Source organism: Babylonia areolata, chromosome 35, assembly GCF_041734735.1.
Source record: "Babylonia areolata isolate BAREFJ2019XMU chromosome 35, ASM4173473v1, whole genome shotgun sequence".
NCBI lineage: Eukaryota > Metazoa > Mollusca > Gastropoda > Neogastropoda > Buccinidae > Babylonia > Babylonia areolata.
Genome location: NC_134910.1, coordinates 1,313,326 through 1,332,500, shown reverse-complemented (window position 1 = coordinate 1,332,500; position 19,175 = coordinate 1,313,326). Strand labels below are relative to the sequence as shown.

Here is a 19,175-nt window from a genome sequence, read left to right as displayed (position 1 = left end):
CACACATGTTTTAACACACACACACACACACACACACACACACACACACACACACACACAAATTAATTATTGTACATACACACATGTTTTGACATACATACACACATATTTGTGTGCGTGTGTGCGTGCGTGCGTGCGTGCGTGCGTGTGTGTGCGCGCGCGCGTGTGTGTATGTGTGTGTGTGTGTGTGTATGTACGCGTGTGTACGTGTATGTGTATTGGGGATAAGGTTGGAAGGTTAGCGGTTAGCGAAATGATTGTCTTGGTATCCATTCTGCTCATGTTATGTAATGACTATTCTTTTGTGTACCCCTGTGTGTAATATCGTGTAGGTATATATAATCTACTGTTCGTTGTTTGTTAAGTACCTAGAACCGTAGGACTGGGCACTTTACATATCCTGTTTTTTATCATTAGAAACATAAAACATTAAGATGAGGGGACCCGCAGACTTAACCAGCAATACGTGCAGTGATTTCATGTTGGCTGTGTCTGGGATTGTCGGACACATTGATGTCTGAAGCTGCATTTTCCATGAGAGGTGTAGCCAGTCTGTTTGAAAAGATGTACCTATCACGTCAAATCGGTTCACAGCCTTGCTTACTACACATGGCTATGCAGGCTAATAATGAAATAATTACATCTATAAAATAAAAAGGAAAAAGAAAAAAGAAAGAATATATATATATATATATATATATATATATATATATTATACGTAAAGAAAAGAAAACGGAAGAGGAACAACTTACCTCCGCAAAACAACATTTGGCAGGGATCTGTAACATGCACAATCAGTGGTTAACCATTTTTGCACGGCAGTCCGCGAAAACGGTCAGAGAGAGAGAGGGAGAGAGAGAGAGAGGGAGGAAGACTGTGAGAAAGGAGTGGGGGACTGACAGAGAGGAGGAGGAGGAGGAGAGAGAGACAGAGACAGAGACAGACAGAGGGAGAGACAGACTCAGACAGAAATAGAGAGACAGAGACTGACAGGCAGAAAGAGAGACAGACAGACAGAGAGCTAGAGAGACAGACAGACTGAAAGACACACAACACACACACACACACACACACACATGGGGGGAGGAAAAACTGCCTAAATTGAAGGAGAGGTCACACCAGCCATTTCAGCCGTATATAACACTTGACGACATCATTCCAGACTGTAAGGTCGGACCTGTTCACGTGAAAATAATATCGTACCCAGCTGAAAAGATCATCATTTCTGTCGTAATTTTGTGTGCACGCAGCGGTATGATTTTACGTCATAGTTTGATGACGCTATTGTCTGACTATTGGCAGTGTGTCTTGGCATACCACGAGAGTTACGGTTTTGTAAGGTTTGTAACATGTCTGTGATTGGTGATGAGTTTCATTTTATAATGGAATGTCCCAATTATGATCAGTTACGAAATAGATATGTTCCTAAAAAATATTTGTCTCCAAAATCGGTTTTTAATTTTTGTAATATGCTCGAAGGAGGCAAAAAAGTCATTTTAGCTGTAAGTAAGATGATTAGATTTGCAAATGTTGCCTAGTTATACTTTTGGAGTTAAAAGACATTTGTGTTTTCTCAACTTTTATGTGACATTGTTGTGTATTTGGAAATGTTTGTTATGGGCACAAAAGAGTATTTTGCAGTAATCCTCCATACTCCAATAGGAGTGAAAGGATAATTAAAACTTGAAACTTGGGTCTCTCTCAATTGACGTCATAATTATTACACACACCATGTTACTTGCCTCGTGTAGTTTTATTGACGTAAAGGCCTGATGTTGCTAATATTCCTGGTTCTTTGTGTGTGTGTGTGTGTGTGTCTGTGTGTGTGTAGTATTCAACAGGAAACTGTGCCTATATATACAATATAATGATGAATGATATAAAGTCATCAGACGTTTCGATTTCGACATCGATGATTTGCCTTCGGACAAAACGTTTAGTTCGGGAATTCCCGTTTACGCCCCCCCCCCCTCCTCCGCCCCCTCCCTCCCCCTTCACCCCCGCCCTTCCCAATCAATTGGACCCCTGGGGACTTTCTGTTTGGTTCAGGCGGTCGTCTTTCAACCACCCAAACGGCTGTAAAGGCTGGTGCGACAGGTGAGTGAGGTGAAGGAGGCACTGTACTCACTGTAAGAGAAGGGCAGCAGGTGCTTTATTGGAAGCTCTGCAGCGGTGTCGAAATAGTCACTCACACCGCCTGGGTAAAGAACAGACTGATCTGCATCATCGTCATCCTTGTCGTCATCATCATCATCATGGTCATCATTGTCGTCATCATCATCATCATGGTCATCCTTGTCGTCATCATCATCATCATGGTCATCATTGTCATCATCATCATCATGGTCATCCTTGTCGTCATCATCATCATGGTCATCCTTGTCGTCATCATCATCATGGTCATCCTTGTCGTCATCATCATCATCATGGTCATCCTTGTCATCATCATCATCATGGTCATCATTGTCATCATCATCATCATCATGGTCATCCTTGTCGTTATCATCATCATCATCATGGTCATCCTTGTCGTTGTCGTTGTCATCATCATCATCATGGTCATCCTTGTCGTTATCATCATCATCATCGTCATCCTTGTCGTCATCATCATCATCATCGTCATCCTTGTCGTTGTCATCATCATCATGGTCATCCTTGTCATCATCATCATCATGGTCATCCTTGTCGTCATCATCATCATCATGGTCATCCTTGTCATCATCATCATCATGGTCATCCTTGTCGTCATCATCATCATCATGGTCATCCTTGTTGTCATCATCATCATGGTCATCCTTGTCGTCATCATCATCATCATGGTCATCATTGTCATCATCATCATCATCATGGTCATCCTTGTCATCATCATCATCATGGTCATCCTTGTTGTCATCATCATCATGGTCATCCTTGTCGTCATCATCATCATGGTCATCCTTGTCGTCATCATCATCATGGTCATCCTTGTCGTCATCATCATCATCATGGTCATCCTTGTCATCATCATCATCATGGTCATCATTGTCATCATCATCATCATGGTCATCCTTGTTGTCATCATCATCATCATGGTCATCCTTGTTGTCATCATCATCATCATGGTCATCATTGTCGTTGTCATCATCATCATCATGGTCATCATTGTCGTTGTCATCATCATCATGGTCATCCTTATCATCATCATCATCATGGTCATCCTTGTCATCATCATCATCATGGTCATCCTTGTCGTTGTCATCATCATCATCATGGTCATCCTTGTCATCATCATCATCATGGTCATCCTTGTTGTCATCATCATCATCATGGTCATCATTGTCGTTGTCATCATCATCATCATGGTCATCCTTGTCGTTGTCATCATCATCATGATCATCATCATCATCATCATCATGGTCATCCTTGTCGTTGTCATCATCATCATCATGGTCATCCTTGTCGTTGTCGTTGTCATCATCATCATCATGGTCATCATTGTCGTTGTCGTTGTCATCATCATCATCATGGTCATCATTGTCGTTGTCATCATCATCATCATGGTCATCATTGTCGTCATCATCATCATGGTCATCCTTGTCGTTGTCATCATCATCATCATCATGGTCATCCTTGTCGTTGTCATCATCATCATCATGGTCATCCTTGTCATCATCATCATCATGGTCATCCTTGTCGTTGTCATCATCATCATCATGGTCATCCTTGTTGTCATCATCATCATGGTCATCCTTGTTGTCATCATCATCATCATGGTCATCCTTGTCGTCATCATCATCATCATGGTCATCCTTGTCATCATCATCATCATGGTCATCCTTATCGTTGTCATCATCATCATCATGGTCATCCTTATCGTCATCATCATGGTCATCCTTGTCGTTGTCATCATCATGGTCATCCTTGTTGTCATCATCATCATCATGGTCATCCTTGTCGTCATCATCATCATCATGGTCATCCTTGTCGTCATGGTCATCCTTGTCGTTGTCATCATCATCATCATGGTCATCATTGTCATCATCATCATCATGGTCATCCTTGTTGTCATCATCATCATGGTCATCCTTGTCGTCATCATCATCATGGTCATCCTTGTCGTCATCATCATCATCATGGTCATCCTTATCATCATCATGGTCATCCTTGTCGTCATCATCATCATCATGGTCATCCTTATCATCATCATGGTCATCCTTGTCATCATCATCATCATGGTCATCCTTCTCGTCATCATCATCATCATGGTCATCCTTGTCATCATCATCATCATGGTCATCCTTGTCGTCATCATCATCATCATGGTCATCCTTATCATCATGGTCATCCTTGTCGTTGTCATCATCATCATCATGGTCATCCTTGTCGTTGTCATCATCATCATCATGGTCATCCTTGTCGTTGTCATCATCATCATGGTCATCATTGTCGTCATCATCATCATCATGGTCATCCTTGTCGTTGTCATCATCATCCATCCTGGTACATCCTTGTCGTTGTCATCATCCTAATCATGGTCATCCTTGTCGTTTGTCATCATCCATCATGGTCATCCTTGTTGTTATCATGGATCATCATCATGGTCATCCTTGTCGCTTGTCATCATCATCATCATGGTCCATCCATGTCCGTATGTCATCAATCATAATCATGGTCATCCTAGTGGTCGTCATCATAATCACCTGGTCATCCTTGTTGTTATCAATCATCATAACTCATGGTCATCCTGTCGTCATTCATTCATACTCTCTCTCCCTCCGTTCTTCATCTCCATCATATCTGGTCCTCATTGTCTTGCTCATCCACTCCTCTCATCCCTCTTCGTTGTCATCTCTCATCTTCATCATTCTCTCTGCTCTCATCATCTATCATCGTCATCTTGTCGTTCGCCCCTCTCTCATGGTCCCCTCATTGTCGTTGTCATCATCATGCTCATCTGGTCATCTTGTCCTTGTCGTCTGTCATGCATCATTATCCATGGTCACTCATGCCGATGCTCCATCACTCACATCCACACTCGCATCATGTCGATCGTAACAGGTCATCACACATCAGCCCCATTACGTGACACAACACATCATCAGCATCAACGCTCGTAACAGTCACAATCGTCAACATTGGTTTATCAGCTGCTCCATGGAATCTTTACGTGTGTATACACATCATCATGACTGTTCAATAAGTAAATGTGTTGTTGTAACAACACATGGTATCATGGTAATAATTGTCGAGGTGTATGTAATACAATGGGATCATTGTCAATTATACATAACATATATCATAGTTGCATTATTGTCGTTTCTTTTCATCAACATTTCTCTGTGTGAAATTCGGTGTCATCATCCATCCATGTTATTGTATTTGTCTCATCATGCATTCATTGGTATCCTTGTCGATGTGATTTTCTACATGAATTTTGCAGGTTTCGTCTCTCATGGTTCTCATTAGTCGTGTGCATCTCACAGGATCAGGACAAATCCTGCGGGATTCATCAAGACAAAAGCTAAAGGTCATAATTGGTGGTAGTTGAATCTCTTTATTTGGTCACCTTTCGCATGCCTTGTCAAGTGATGATCATAATATGGCCCATGTGGTTGATCATCTCACTCTTATCTGTCTCTGTGCGTCATGCATCACAAACACTTGTGATCCATTGTGTGTCTCATCATCACTCACACACATCAAGTCACCGCGTCACACACATCACACACAATGTTGTCATGGCCGTTTCGTTCATCCAATGACATCATCAACACATCATGGTCTATGTCGATCATCATATCGCGCTCGATCTGTCATCCGTGTCGTCATCATCATCATCATCATCATCATGGTCATCCTTGTCGTCATCATCATCATCATCATCATGGTCATTGTCATTATGCTGTTCATACTCATCCTGTCTTTGAAATAAAGCTCTGTCCGTTGTCTGTATCTTCGGTTCCCTGTCTGTCTGTCTGTCTGTCTCTCTCTCTCTCTCCACCCCTCCCCCACTTCCCTCTCTCTCTCTCTCCCTCTCTCTCTCTCCACACACACACACACACACACACACACACACACACACACACACACACACACACACAGAGTGGTACATTGAAGACGACTACTGTATAACTTCATGCTGCAGTAGTACTATAAAGTTGAGAAACAAACAGCAACACTCACCTGCAGCATTCGCCATGTTCCCTGCAACAAAGAAATGGATGGAAAGGTCAGGTATGGAACGATCTCTGTCTGTCTGTCTGTCTCTCTCCCCTCTCTCTCCCCCCGCCTCTCTCTCCCTCTCTCCCTCTCTTTTTCTCTCTCTCTTCTCGCTCTCCCCCCTCTCTCTCTCTCTCTCTCTCTCCCTCTCTCTCCCTCTCTCTCTCATGCACTCAAGTACTCCCACGGACACACAGACACACACACGCATGCACACACACACACACTCACACTCACACACACACACGCACGCACGCACGCACACAGACACACTCACACACACACACACACACATACAGACACCCCACCCACACACACACACACACACACACGACCCCAAGAAACAAGTCAACAATACGTCAACAACTGGTTTATAGCTGCTTCCATGGAAACCTTTACCTCAGAGATACACATCATGCGACTGACTGTTTCAAATAAGTAAAATGAATAGATAAATGAATTGATAAACAACAACGATGATAATGCTGGTAATAAAAATGATGAGGATGATGATGTTAATAAATGATAAGTTGACAATAATAATAAACAATAATAAGTTGCATTATTTGCATTTCTTTTTATCACAACAAATTTCTCTGTGTGAAATTCGGGCTGCACTACAGCGCCAACCATTTTTTGTATTTTTTCCTGCATGCAGTTTTATTTGTTTTTCCTGTCGAAGTGGATTTTTCTACAGAATTTTGGCAGGAACCCTTTCGTTGCCGTGGGTTCTTTTACGTGCGCTAAGTGCATGCTGCACAGGGGAACTCGGGAAGAAGACAAAAATGACTGCAGGATTCTTCAAAGACAAAAAACTAAAGTTTATAAAAACCTTTTGGGTGGTAGTTGAATCCTCTTTGTTTTGACACGACGTTTCGGACCATAGGCCCGTTGTCAAGTGATGAAAAGAGGACAGTGTGAATAGGAAAGCCTATGTGAGGAAAGGGTGATGACATCTCACTACTTTCTGTTTTGATGGGCCATGCACACTAAACACTTGCTGATCACCATTCAGTGCCATACGTACTCACTCACACACACACACACACACCCACACACACAAACTTTAGTCTTTTGTCACGGGAACTCGGTTTATCGTCTCATCCGAATGACTAGCGTCCAGACCACCACTCATGGTCTAGTGGAGGGGGAGAAAATATCGGCGGCTGAGCCGTGATTCGAACCAACGCGCTCAGATTCTCTCGCTTCCTTGGTTGACGCGTTACCTCTGGGCCATCACTCAATATAATAATAATTATGATAATGATAATAACAACAGCTACTGCTACTACAAATGATATTAGTGATAAGAATAACAATACGTATAGCAAGAAAAATGATAACAGTTTCATCACCACTGAGAAAAACAATAAATAGAAAAAAAGAAAAAGTGCAAACATACTCCCCCCTCTGGTGACTGAGCGCATCAAACCTGTAACACAACCAGTCACAAAACGTTGGTTTCTCTCTTCTGTGTGTGTGTGTGTGTGTGTGTGTGTGTGTGTGTGTGTGTGTGTGTGTGTGTACTTATGAGCGTGCACACGTGTCCGTGCGTGTATGTGACGTGTGTGCGTGTTTATGCGTACGTGCTTTCGTAAAAGAATTAGTGTGCGAGTACATGAAGGTTACAGAGAGAAAGACAGAGACAGAGAGACAGAGAGAGACAAACACAGACACACTGACACACAGACAGACAGACAGACATACAGACACACAGACAGACAGAAAGACAGAGACAGACAGACAGACAGAGTGAAACTGAAACTGAAACTGTTTCATGTCATCAGCAGAAATGCCAGATTGACTTGGGGTTCACAATGTTACGGGTATTGTCAAAGAAAAACAAACATTAACAGAAAACAAAGACATGACCCAAAGACTATTCTACACAAAAAGACAGCAGTCTCTCAGCATACAGGTCAATCTTCATTCATGCACGTACAAAACACAACAAAGTTTGCCGATTTTATCCTAAGTATTGTAGTCATTACTGTTGTGTGTGTGTGTGTGTGTGTGTGTGTGTGTGTGTGTGTGTGTGTGTACTTACGAGCGTACACACGCGTCCGTGCGTGAGTGCGTGTGATGTGTGTGCGTGTTCATGTGTACGTGCTTTTGTGAAAGAATGTGTGTGCGTGTACATGAAGGTTACATATATATAGAGAGAGAGACAGAGAGAGACACACTGATATACAGACACACAGACAGACACACACAGAGACAGACAGACAAACACACATACATACATACATACATACATACACAGACAGACACAGACACACAGACAAACACAGACATACAGACACAGAGACAAACAGAAAGACACAGAGACAGACACACAGACAGACACACACACAGGCAGACAGACAGAGACAGAAAGACACACAGAGGCAGACACACAGACACACAGGCAGACACACAGACAGAGACAGACAGACAGACACACAGACAGACACGGGGTGAGGGAAGGAAGGGAGAGCACTCACATTCCCACTTGGCGTTGTTGGTACTGCCTTGACCGAAGGTCAGCGGACTTCTCATAGGATTCATCCTCTCTGCAGTCACATCGACACATTGACAGGGATTTAGATTAGGATTCATCCTGTCTGCAGTCACATCGACACATTGAAAGGGATTTAGATTAGGATTCATCCTGCCTGTAGTCACATCGACACATTGACAGGGATTTAGATTAGGATTCATCCTCTCTGCAGTCACATCGACACATTGACAGGGATTTAGATTAGGATTCATCCTCTCTGCAGTCACATCGACACATTGACAGGGATTTAGATTAGGATTCATCCTGTCTGCAGTCACATCGACACATTGACAGGGATTTAGATTAGGATTCATCCTGTCTGCAGTCACATCGACACATTGAAAGGGATTTAGATTAGGATTCATCCTCTCTGCAGTCACATCGACACATTGACAGGGATTTAGATTAGGATTCATCCTGTCTGCAGTCACATCGACACATTGACAGGGATTTAGATTAGGATTCATCCTGTCTGCAGTCACATCGACACATTGACAGGGATTTAGATTAACATTCATCCTGTCTGCAGTCACATCGACACATTGACAGGGATTTAGATTAGGATTCATCCTGTCTGCAGTCACATCGACACATTGACAGGGATTTAGATTAACATTCATCCTGTCTGCAGTCACATCGACACATTGAAAGGGATTTAGATTAGGATTCATCCTGTCTGCAGTCACATCGACACATTGAAAGGGATTTAGATTAGGATTCATCCTGTCTGCAGTCACATCGACACATTGAAAGGGATTTAGATTAGGATTCATCCTGTCTGCAGTCACATCGACACATTGACAGGGATTTAGATTAGGATTCATCCTGTCTGCAGTCACATCGACACATTGACAGGGATTTAGATTAGGATTCATCCTGTCTGCAGTCACATCGACACATTGACAGGGATTTAGATTCCAAGCAAACAACAACAACAACAACAACATGAGGCAATCATCTGACCTAATTAAGAAGTGAAAATAAAAATAAGAAGAAAAAAATATACCAAAAAAACAAAACAAAGCAAAACATAAGCAAACAAACAAACAAAAAACACACCCCAAAACACGAAATAAATTAGTATAGGATTATCTTCCGTGCTGACACAGTCATCAACACATTGAATAGTTTCTGTTCTCCGAAACACACACACACACACACACACGGGACACACACAGACACACAGTGAGGTAGACAGAGAAGAAAGACAGACAGAGACAGAAACACAGGCAGGATTACTTACGCATGAACTGAACTGCTGTTTTCATGATATCCGCTGAAACACACACACACACACAACTCGTTAGAATATACATCATCATCACGCTAGTCATCATCATCACACTGGTCACTATCATCACACTGGTAGTAATAACAGCAACATATCGTGGTAGTAAACAATACCGGCAGTAATGACAGTAGCATATCGTGGTAATAAACAATACCGGCAGTAATGACAGTAGCATATCGTGGTAATAAACAATACCGGCAGTAATGACAGTAGCATATCGTGGTAATAAACAATACCGGCAGTAATGACAGTAGCATATCGTGGTAGTAAACAATACCGGCAGTAATGACAGCAACATATCGTGGTAGTAAACAATACCGGCAGTAATGACAGCAACATACTGTGGCATGCAGTAAACAGTACCGGCAGTAATGATACTAACATATCGTGCCAGTAAACAGTACTGGCAGTAATGACAGTAACACATCGTGGCAGTAAACAGTACTGGCAGTAATGACAGTAACATATCGTGGCAGTAAACAGTACTGGCAGTAATGACAGTAACATATCGTGGCAGTAAACAGTACTGGCAGTAATGACAGTAACACATCGTGGCAGTAAACAGCACTGGCAGTAATGACAGTAACATATCGTGGCAGTAATGACAGTAACATATTGTGGCAGTAAACAGTACTGGCAGTAATAACAGCAACTTATCGTGGCAGTAAACAGTACTCTAGCTGTGACAGCACATGTAGAATCAGAGCAGAAGATTCATCAGTGGTAGTGGCAGCAGCGATAGCAGTAGCAAGTACAACAGTGGTAGAAACATCATCACCATCACCATCATCACCGTCACCATCATCACCGTCACCATCACCATCATCACCATGATCATCATCACCACCATCATAATCATAATCATCATAATTATCACCATCAGCAGCAGCAGCAGCAATAGCAGTTGCAAGTACAGCAGTGGTAGAAACACCATCAGCATCATCACCATCATCACCATCATCATCACCAACACCATCATCATCATCAACATCATCACCATCAACATCATCACCATCATCATCACCAACACCATCATCATCATCAACATCATCACCATCAACATCATCACCATCATCATCACCATCATCATCAGCAGCAGCAGCGGCCTTAGTGGAGAAGGGAGTGAGGAATGCATGTGTGTGTGATCGACAGAAACAACAACCAGGATACTCACACAGACTGTCCGACACTACCCCACCGTTCGCTGCCACTGAAAAAAGAAGCAGAAGAAAAAGAAATGATTTTCATGCAGTGTGTGTGTGTGTGTGTGTGTGTGCGTGTGTGCGTGCGTGCGTGTATGTATGTTTTGTAATTTATCTCATTTCCATCATTCACAAGCTGGAGACAGTTGACGGAAAACAATCCACAATGCTACACCAAATTCTCCACAAATTACGGGCATAGGTTGCGTCCCTTCAACCACCGCCCTGTCTCCAGTTACTTGGCATTGGTTACGTCCCTTTAACAGCCTTCTTTCTTCAACAGTTCATTGACATTGGTTACGTCCCTTTACCAAGCGTCCTGTTATAAGTTCTTTGGCAGGGGTTACGCCCCTTTAACAGCGTTCTGTCTTCAGTCCATCCCTGTATAACTGGCAAATGGGTGCTAAAATAACGTGCAAATTATTGTGTATTTTATTTTGTTACACCATGTCATTGTTACTGCTATGCTCCAACTAACCCCCAGTTCCCAGGTCAGGCTCAACTAGTCAGATACAGAGCCGTATTGCAAATCTAAGTTGTGATCTGTGCATTTGTCTAGTCCTATTGCACTGTACCAGACTGATGATTACATTTGGCCTTTTATTTCATTTTATTTCCCCCCCATTTGTATTATCCCCCCTTTTGTTTCTTCTTTTTAAATTATCTCCGCTCTTCCTCTGCGGCCGTCATCCTGTTATTGTCATGTTTCCTTGGTTCTCTATGACTCAAAAGAGTTAATGGGAATAAACAAACTCCGAATTCTGAGTCCCAAATTGAGATCAGCGAAATCTTCGCATCATGTACATTCCATGATGTTGAAATCTACCAGGCTTCAGCAAAACTTGGTATAGTCTTTATCAATTGAAACTTGTCTGTGTCGTGTGTGAGGGGATGGGGAAATCGTTGTGTGTGTGTATATGCCGCGTGCATGCGTGCGAAAAGTGAATGTGTGTGTGTGTGTGTGTGTGTGTGTGCGTGCGTGCGTGCGTGCGTGCGAACGGGCATGTGTACGTGCGTGTGCGTGCACTAGTGCAGGACAGGTGCCCCTGTGTGTGTGTGTGTGTGTGTGTGTGTGTGTGTGCACGTGCGTGCGTGTGTGTGTACGTGTTGGTGTGCGTGTATGCGTGTGTGCGTGCGTGTGCATATCGAAGCGCGCGAGAGGTGTCTGCCTGCGTGCGAAGGCCAGTGTCTGGTGTGGGAGCCCTGTGCTCTGTGTGAGGTGACCGTAGCGCGTGCTGTGGCAGCCCTTTGGGAGCCCTGTGCTCTGTGTGAGGTGACAGTAGCGCGTGCTGTGGGAGCCCTGTGGGAGCCCTGTGCTCTGTGTGAGGTGACAGTAGCGCGTGCTGTGGGAGCCCTGTGGCAGCCCTGTGCTCTGTGTGAGGTGACAGTAGCACGTGCTGTGGGAGCCCTGTGGGAGCCCTGTACTCTGTGCGAGGTGGCAGTAGCACGTGCTGTGGGAGCCCTGTGGGAGCCCTGTGGCTGTGTGAGGTGACAGTAGCGCGTGCTGTGGGAGCCCTGTGGCAGCCCTGTGGCTGTGTGAGGTGACAGTAGCGCGTGCTGTGGGAGCCCTGTGGGAGCCCTGTGGCTGTGTGAGGTGACAGTAGCGCGTGCTGTGGGAGCCCTGTGGGAGCCCTGTGGCTGTGTGAGGTGACAGTAGCGCGTGCTGTGGCCCCGGCACCGGTACTGACCTGCAGCGTTGCAGATGCCTGAAAACACAGTGCAGACAGTGGTTAATGTCAACGTGGGATGGGGGAAGAGGGGGGGGGGGGGGGCTGAGTCACGTGTACTTTGTAGCATCTCTCTCTCTGTGTTTCGCTCTCTCTTTGTCATACACGCACACACACACACACACACGCACACACACGCAACACACAATGAACAGGTACGAACCCATCAACGCAAACACATAATGTGTCAAAGGACAGAGATGGGTGGGGGTGGAAGGAAAGGAAGAGAAAGACAGACAGACAGACAGACAGACAGACAGACAGGTCGAAGGGGAGAGAGACAGAGAAAGAAAGAGTGAAACAAAGAGGGACAAAGGGGTCAGAATAAAAACAGAACAAAATACCAATGTAATCACCAGTCTAAAAAAATCAACAACAAAAAAGCACAAAGTGAACACAACGGGAACATAGGAAATAAATAAAGACTAAATGCAAGAAAGAAAGAAAGAACAAAAACAAAGAATGGGAAAGAATGTAGAATAACAGAAAGAGAACAGGAAGAAATAAAGGAAGCCACTAAAGAACAAAGAAGTAATGCGAAAAAACAAACACGAACAGTACCAAACAAACTGTTTTTAAAGTAAAAAAGAATATTTACAAAAACAAAAAAAATAATAATAACTCTTTTTTAAACCACAAAAAGACACACAAGAACAAAACAATCCCAAAGAAAACAGGTATGCAATTTATACTCACTTTCCAAATTGGTATATTTGCTGAAGTCCATGGCTGAAAAAAAAATGTAATCAATTATTACGAAAGAAAAAGCAAATAGCAATGACGCCCAGCAACAAGAACGTCTTGCAATAAAGGCAGCAAATACCATAGCAAACACAACAGTAACATAAACAACAACAACATTCCTCAGCCAAAACTAAAAGCAAGGAGAACCCTACCCCTCCTCCCACCATCCATTGACTTCAGAGCCGTTACAGTAAAACTGTTAACAAAGAAACCGTACCAGACGATCTCAAACAATACACAGACCTTTCTCGAATTTGCTAAAATTCTGTCTGTGTTTCTTCATTGAATGATCCATTATTGACTCATCTCCAAACATTTCTTGTCACAATGACATTGCTCCCCTCAACATTTTGAATGAGTTCTTACCACCTTCGTTCACAATATTCCCATCCTCCTCCTCTTGGACCTTTCTGTTGCATTTGATACAGTCCTTCAGTCAATTCGTCTCTCACGTGTGGAATCAAACTTGAATTAAGCACGCTGCTTAAACTAGTTTCGCTGTTCTTTCGGAAAGAGATCAAGCAAATCTTGTAAATGGAAACATACTTCTTCTGAAATATTCCTAGATGTTGGTGCACACCACGGGTCTGTGCTGGGACGGGTAATTTTCATACAATGTACAACTCTTTTTATATATCTGACTGACTCACACCCTGTCTCCGATGAAATGAACACATATTCTTCTTCTTCTTTTCATCATCATCATTACATCATTATTGCTATATTATGATTATCATTATCATAACTAATACTACCATTATCGTCATCTTCATCATCATCATTGGCTGATTTTTCCCCATTATTTTCGTTCTTATCATTATAATTATCATTATCATTATTGGAAAAGAAGGGCAAATGTGGAGCACCCAACATGAGGATCACAGATGGGGCTGAAGCGGCGGATTGTACAACAAAAAGAACGTCTCACAACAGCAGCAACAACATGTACGTTTAACAACAACAACGACGACCTTTAACAACAGCAACAACACGTAAATCTAACAACAACAACAACAACGACCTCTAACAAAAACAACAACACATATGTCTAACAACAACAGCAGCAGCAACAGCAACGTCAACATGGACGTTTAACAACAACATGCAACTGGAAAAGAAGAAGAAGGAGAAGAAGGAGAAGAAGAAGAAGAAGAAGAAGAAGAAGAAGAAGAAGGAGAAGAAGAAGAAGAAGAAGAAGAAGAAGAAGAAGAAGAAGAAGGAGAAGAAGAAGAAGAAGAAGAAGAAGAAGAAGAAGAACAACAACAACAACAACAACAACAGCAAAAACAACACATACATCAAACAACAAAAACAACATGGACGTTTAACAACAATAAAAGCATGAAGACAAAGAAGAAGAAGAAGAAGAAGAAGAAGAAGAAGGAGAAGAAGAAGAAGAAGAAGAAGAAGAAGAAGAAGAAGAAGAAGAAGAAGAAGAAGAAGAAGAAGAAGAAGAAGAACAACAACAACAACAACAACAACAACAACAACAACAACAACAACAACAACAACAACAACAACAACAACAACGTTCCTAAGTCAATGGAATCAGCGGGGAATCGGGAACGTTCTAAAGGCTACATTCACAAGAAGCACAGCCACTTGCTGACAAAACCTGGCCAGAAAATTGTACGCACGTCATTTTGTGCTTTCCCGCCATGGTTGCCAGCGAGAAGTGTTTACACTGGCCACCAGCCGTCTCCAGCAAGCCAGCTGTTTGTCTCGTGTAGACAGGTGGGGCGGATGGCCGGTCCAAGTGGCGGAACTCTTCAATGATACTACGAGCGTGAACCCCTATAACATTTCTTCAGGAAGAATGTGGCAGAATGATTAAGACGCTCAGCTGCCAATACAGATTCTCCGCGAGGGTGTGGGTTCGAATCCCGCTCTCGCCCTTTCTCCCAAGTTTGACCGGAAAATAGACTGAGCGTCTAGTCCTTCTGATGAGACGATAAACCTAGGTCGAGTGTGCAATACACACTTGGCGCACTGAAAAAGAACCCATGGCAACGAGAGTGTTGTCCTCGGGCAAAATTATGTAAGAAGAAATCCGCTATGATAATTACACACAAATATATAAACATGAACTCAAGGCCTGACAAGCACGTTGGGTTATGCTGCTGTCGGGTATCTGCCAAGCAGATGTGGTTCAGTGTATATGGATTTGTCCGAACGCAGTGATGCCTCCTTGACAAACTGAAACTGAAACTTCTTCCGTCTGGAGATCGACGTAGCTGACAACACCTGGCTGTGTGTGTGTGAAGTGTGTTGCTGTGTCAGGCTGACGGCAACTGGCTGTGTCTGACTGAAGTGTGTTGCTGTGTCAGGCTGACGGCAACTGGCTGTGTGTGACTGAAGTGTGTTGCTGTGTCAGGCTGACGGCAACTGGCTGTGTGTGACTGAAGTGTGTTGCTGTGTCAGGCTGACGGCAACTGGCTGTGTGTGACTGAAGTGTGTTGCTGTGTCAGGCTGACGGCAACTGGCTGTGTCTGACTGAAGTGTGTTGCTGTGTCAGGCTGACGGCAACTGGCTGTGTGTGACTGAAGTGTGTTGCTGTGTCAAGCTGACGGCAACTGGCTGTGTGTGACTGAAGTGTGTTGCTGTGTCAGGCTGACGGCAACTGGCTGTGTGTGACTGAAGTGTGTTGCTGTGTCAGGCTGACGGCAACTGGCTGTGTGTGACTGAAGTGTGTTGCTGTGTCAGGCTGACGGCAACTGACTGTCAGCAAGTGGCTGGAGCTTAGTGTGAACGTAGCCTAACACTTGGCAAACTTAGCGGTGATAAAGGTCACTCCTTGCAGCCCAGAGAGACGCGGCAAGGAGCGGTGAACTGGGGGAGGGGGGCGTGGTCAGCCCAAGACCAGCGCTGCAGGACTCACTGATGCGGCCGAAGCGGTAGATGGACTGGGCAGGTAGCATGGTCTTGGTGGTGGGCATGCCCGTCAGTTGGTTGGTGCCTGCCTGGGGCATGAAGAACGCCCGGCTGACGGCCAGTACACAGCCTGCACAGCACACGGCGCGCATTGCACATCGATTGGCGCACATCACATAGCGCACATCACACATTTCATTATTCCGCACATCACACATTGCATCACAGCGCACATCACACATTACATCACAGCGCACATCACACATTACATCACAGCGCACATCACACATTACATCACTGTGCACATCACACATTACATCACAGCGCACATCACAGTGCACATCACACATCACATCACAGCGCACATCACACATTACATCACAGCGCACATCACACATTACATCACAGCGCACATCACACATTACATCACTGTGCACATCACACACCACATCACAGCGCAAATCACAGCGCACATCACAGCGCACATCACACACCACATCACATCACTGTGCACATCACACATTACATCACAGCGCACACCACACACCACATCACAGCGCACACCACACACCACATCACAGCGCACATCACACACCACATCACTGTGCACACCACACATCACATCACTGTGCACATCACACATCACAGCGCACATCACACATTACATCACTGTGCACATCACACATCACATCACAGCGCACATCACACATTACATCACAGCGCACATCACACATCACATCACTGTGCACATCACACATCACATCACAGCGCACATCACACATCACATCACAGCGCACATCACACATCACATCACAGCGCACATCACACATCACATCACTGTGCACATCACACATCACATCACTGTGCACATCACACATCACATCACAGCGCACATCACACATCACATCACTGCGCACATCACACATCACATCACTGTGCACATCACACATTACATCACAGCGCACATCACACATCACATCACTGTGCACATCACACATTACACCATCTCTGCCTCCCTTTCCTATCTCTTCCTCTCTCTCTCTTTAAAATACTTTTTCTATTCTTTTCTTTCTTTTCGTTTCCTTTCGCTGTTTTTTATCCACTTGCATACCGTTTCCCGTTCCCATTACAGAAGACAACAACATACGGGATACGCAATGCTCTCTGACAGCTTTGGGGTGAACTACAAGGGGCATCATCCACTATGAAGCACGAAGGAGGCATGCTGCACCCAGGCCACAGTGCAAGAATAGGAAACAATATTATCTTCTCCTTTTTTTTTTTTTTTTAAAGAAGTAAAATATGCAACAATATCACACACACACACACACACACACACACACACACACACACACACACACGCACACACACACACACCCACACTTACTTGTCACAAACAATAACTTCAGCATCTTGAAGATCGTGCGATTGTCGTCTCAGCAGATAGCCTTGTGTCAATCAGTTCAAACTCTCCACTCCGTTCAACCAGAAAAACAATGTTCGTAGATTATGTGCTCTTGTTGAACACGTTCGCAGTCCCCTGTTTCCAGCTAACTTTGTTCTTGTTAATTAATTTTGTTCCTCTTTGCTTTAGTTTCGCAGTGTGTTTTCGATCTGTTTTAGATCGACGTTTCTGGTTTCGGTATAAAGACAAACTCTGCTTTCAGTTCTTCTCACAGAGGAGTCTTAAACTTGTTCGTGCGGGGACCGCGAGGTGGTGAGTTCTGAGTGATCGCTCTTCCTGACAGCTCTTTTATCCACACAGACACCGGCGGCCTATCCCCCTTGTCACACGAAAAGAATCTTCCAACGTTCGGCGACCCTGAGTCAGTAAAGCGCGATGTTCACACGTCAGCATTCCCTACCGTGCTATAGTTCAGCCCCAAAGTCAAAGGGTCACGATTTCAGAAATCGTGACAGGACGGTATAGCGAAGACGTGGTTGTCAGGATGACTGCCACCTCGCTATTCTGCTCCGTGCTGTCTCCCGAACGGCGGTGGCCAAGGAAGATGAATGGGGGGTAATTCTGTCGACGAGCGAGGTTGACTTCCGAGTGACGGAATGCGAGCAGTGACGTGCAAACCTCGGGAAGCGGTACACTCCGGGTTGGCCAACAAAAGAACTAACCGGACGGAATCTGGGAGAGTGTCACCAGGAACAACTATTTTCGCTGACACGTTGTCAGATTTCAAACGGATTCCATTAATCCCATCTGACGTAAGCCACGACCTTTAATCGTTTCCGAGTGACGGAAATTGGTGGGGTTTTTTTTTATTAAGTTTTTATTTTTTTATCTATCTATTTTTCTTTATGAATGACGTCTTTGGTCACGGTCTGTGGGAAGGGTTGGCAGATGACAGAGCAATGACTGACTGAAAAAGTGTCACAAAATCAGATCTGCAGCGCATTGAAACCGACTGGTAAGCATGCCAAGGAGCAGGGTGGTAGAGTGGTTAAGACGTTTATCTGCCATCACAGTGTCCGCCAGGGTCTGGATTCGAATCCAGCTCTCGCCCTTTCTCCCACGTTTCACTGGAAGATTGGACAGAGCATCTCGTCATTCGAGACGATGAGTCGGATGATAATTTGGGTCAGATGATAAA

At 44.1% G+C, this 19,175-nt stretch overlaps 1 protein-coding gene across 3 annotated transcripts in view; it reads right to left on the bottom strand.

The window, feature by feature from the left end:
- Positions 1–18,328, bottom strand: part of LOC143277813 (uncharacterized) — a 27,833-nt gene extending 9,505 nt beyond the window's left edge. For 2 of the 3 annotated variants that reach the window (XM_076582719.1, XM_076582720.1), the window contains exons 1-11: positions 17,960–18,326; positions 16,580–16,702; positions 13,654–13,686; positions 12,919–12,936; positions 11,203–11,238; positions 9,981–10,013; positions 8,682–8,750; positions 7,601–7,630; positions 6,163–6,183; positions 2,129–2,197; positions 753–779 (exon numbers count right to left, since the gene is read on the bottom strand). In XM_076582719.1, coding sequence (XP_076438834.1) covers positions 753–779; positions 2,129–2,197; positions 6,163–6,183; positions 7,601–7,630; positions 8,682–8,750; positions 9,981–10,013; positions 11,203–11,238; positions 12,919–12,936; positions 13,654–13,686; positions 16,580–16,702; positions 17,960–17,984 — 484 coding nt within the window. In that variant the 5' untranslated portion in view covers positions 17,985–18,326. Of the gene's footprint in view, positions 1–752; positions 780–2,128; positions 2,198–6,162; positions 6,184–7,600; positions 7,631–8,681; positions 8,751–9,980; positions 10,014–11,202; positions 11,239–12,918; positions 12,937–13,653; positions 13,687–16,579; positions 16,703–17,959 lie in introns of all 3 variants that reach the window. The other variant, XR_013053786.1, reaches the window with a different exon arrangement.
- Positions 18,329–19,175: the final 847 nt, after the last annotated feature.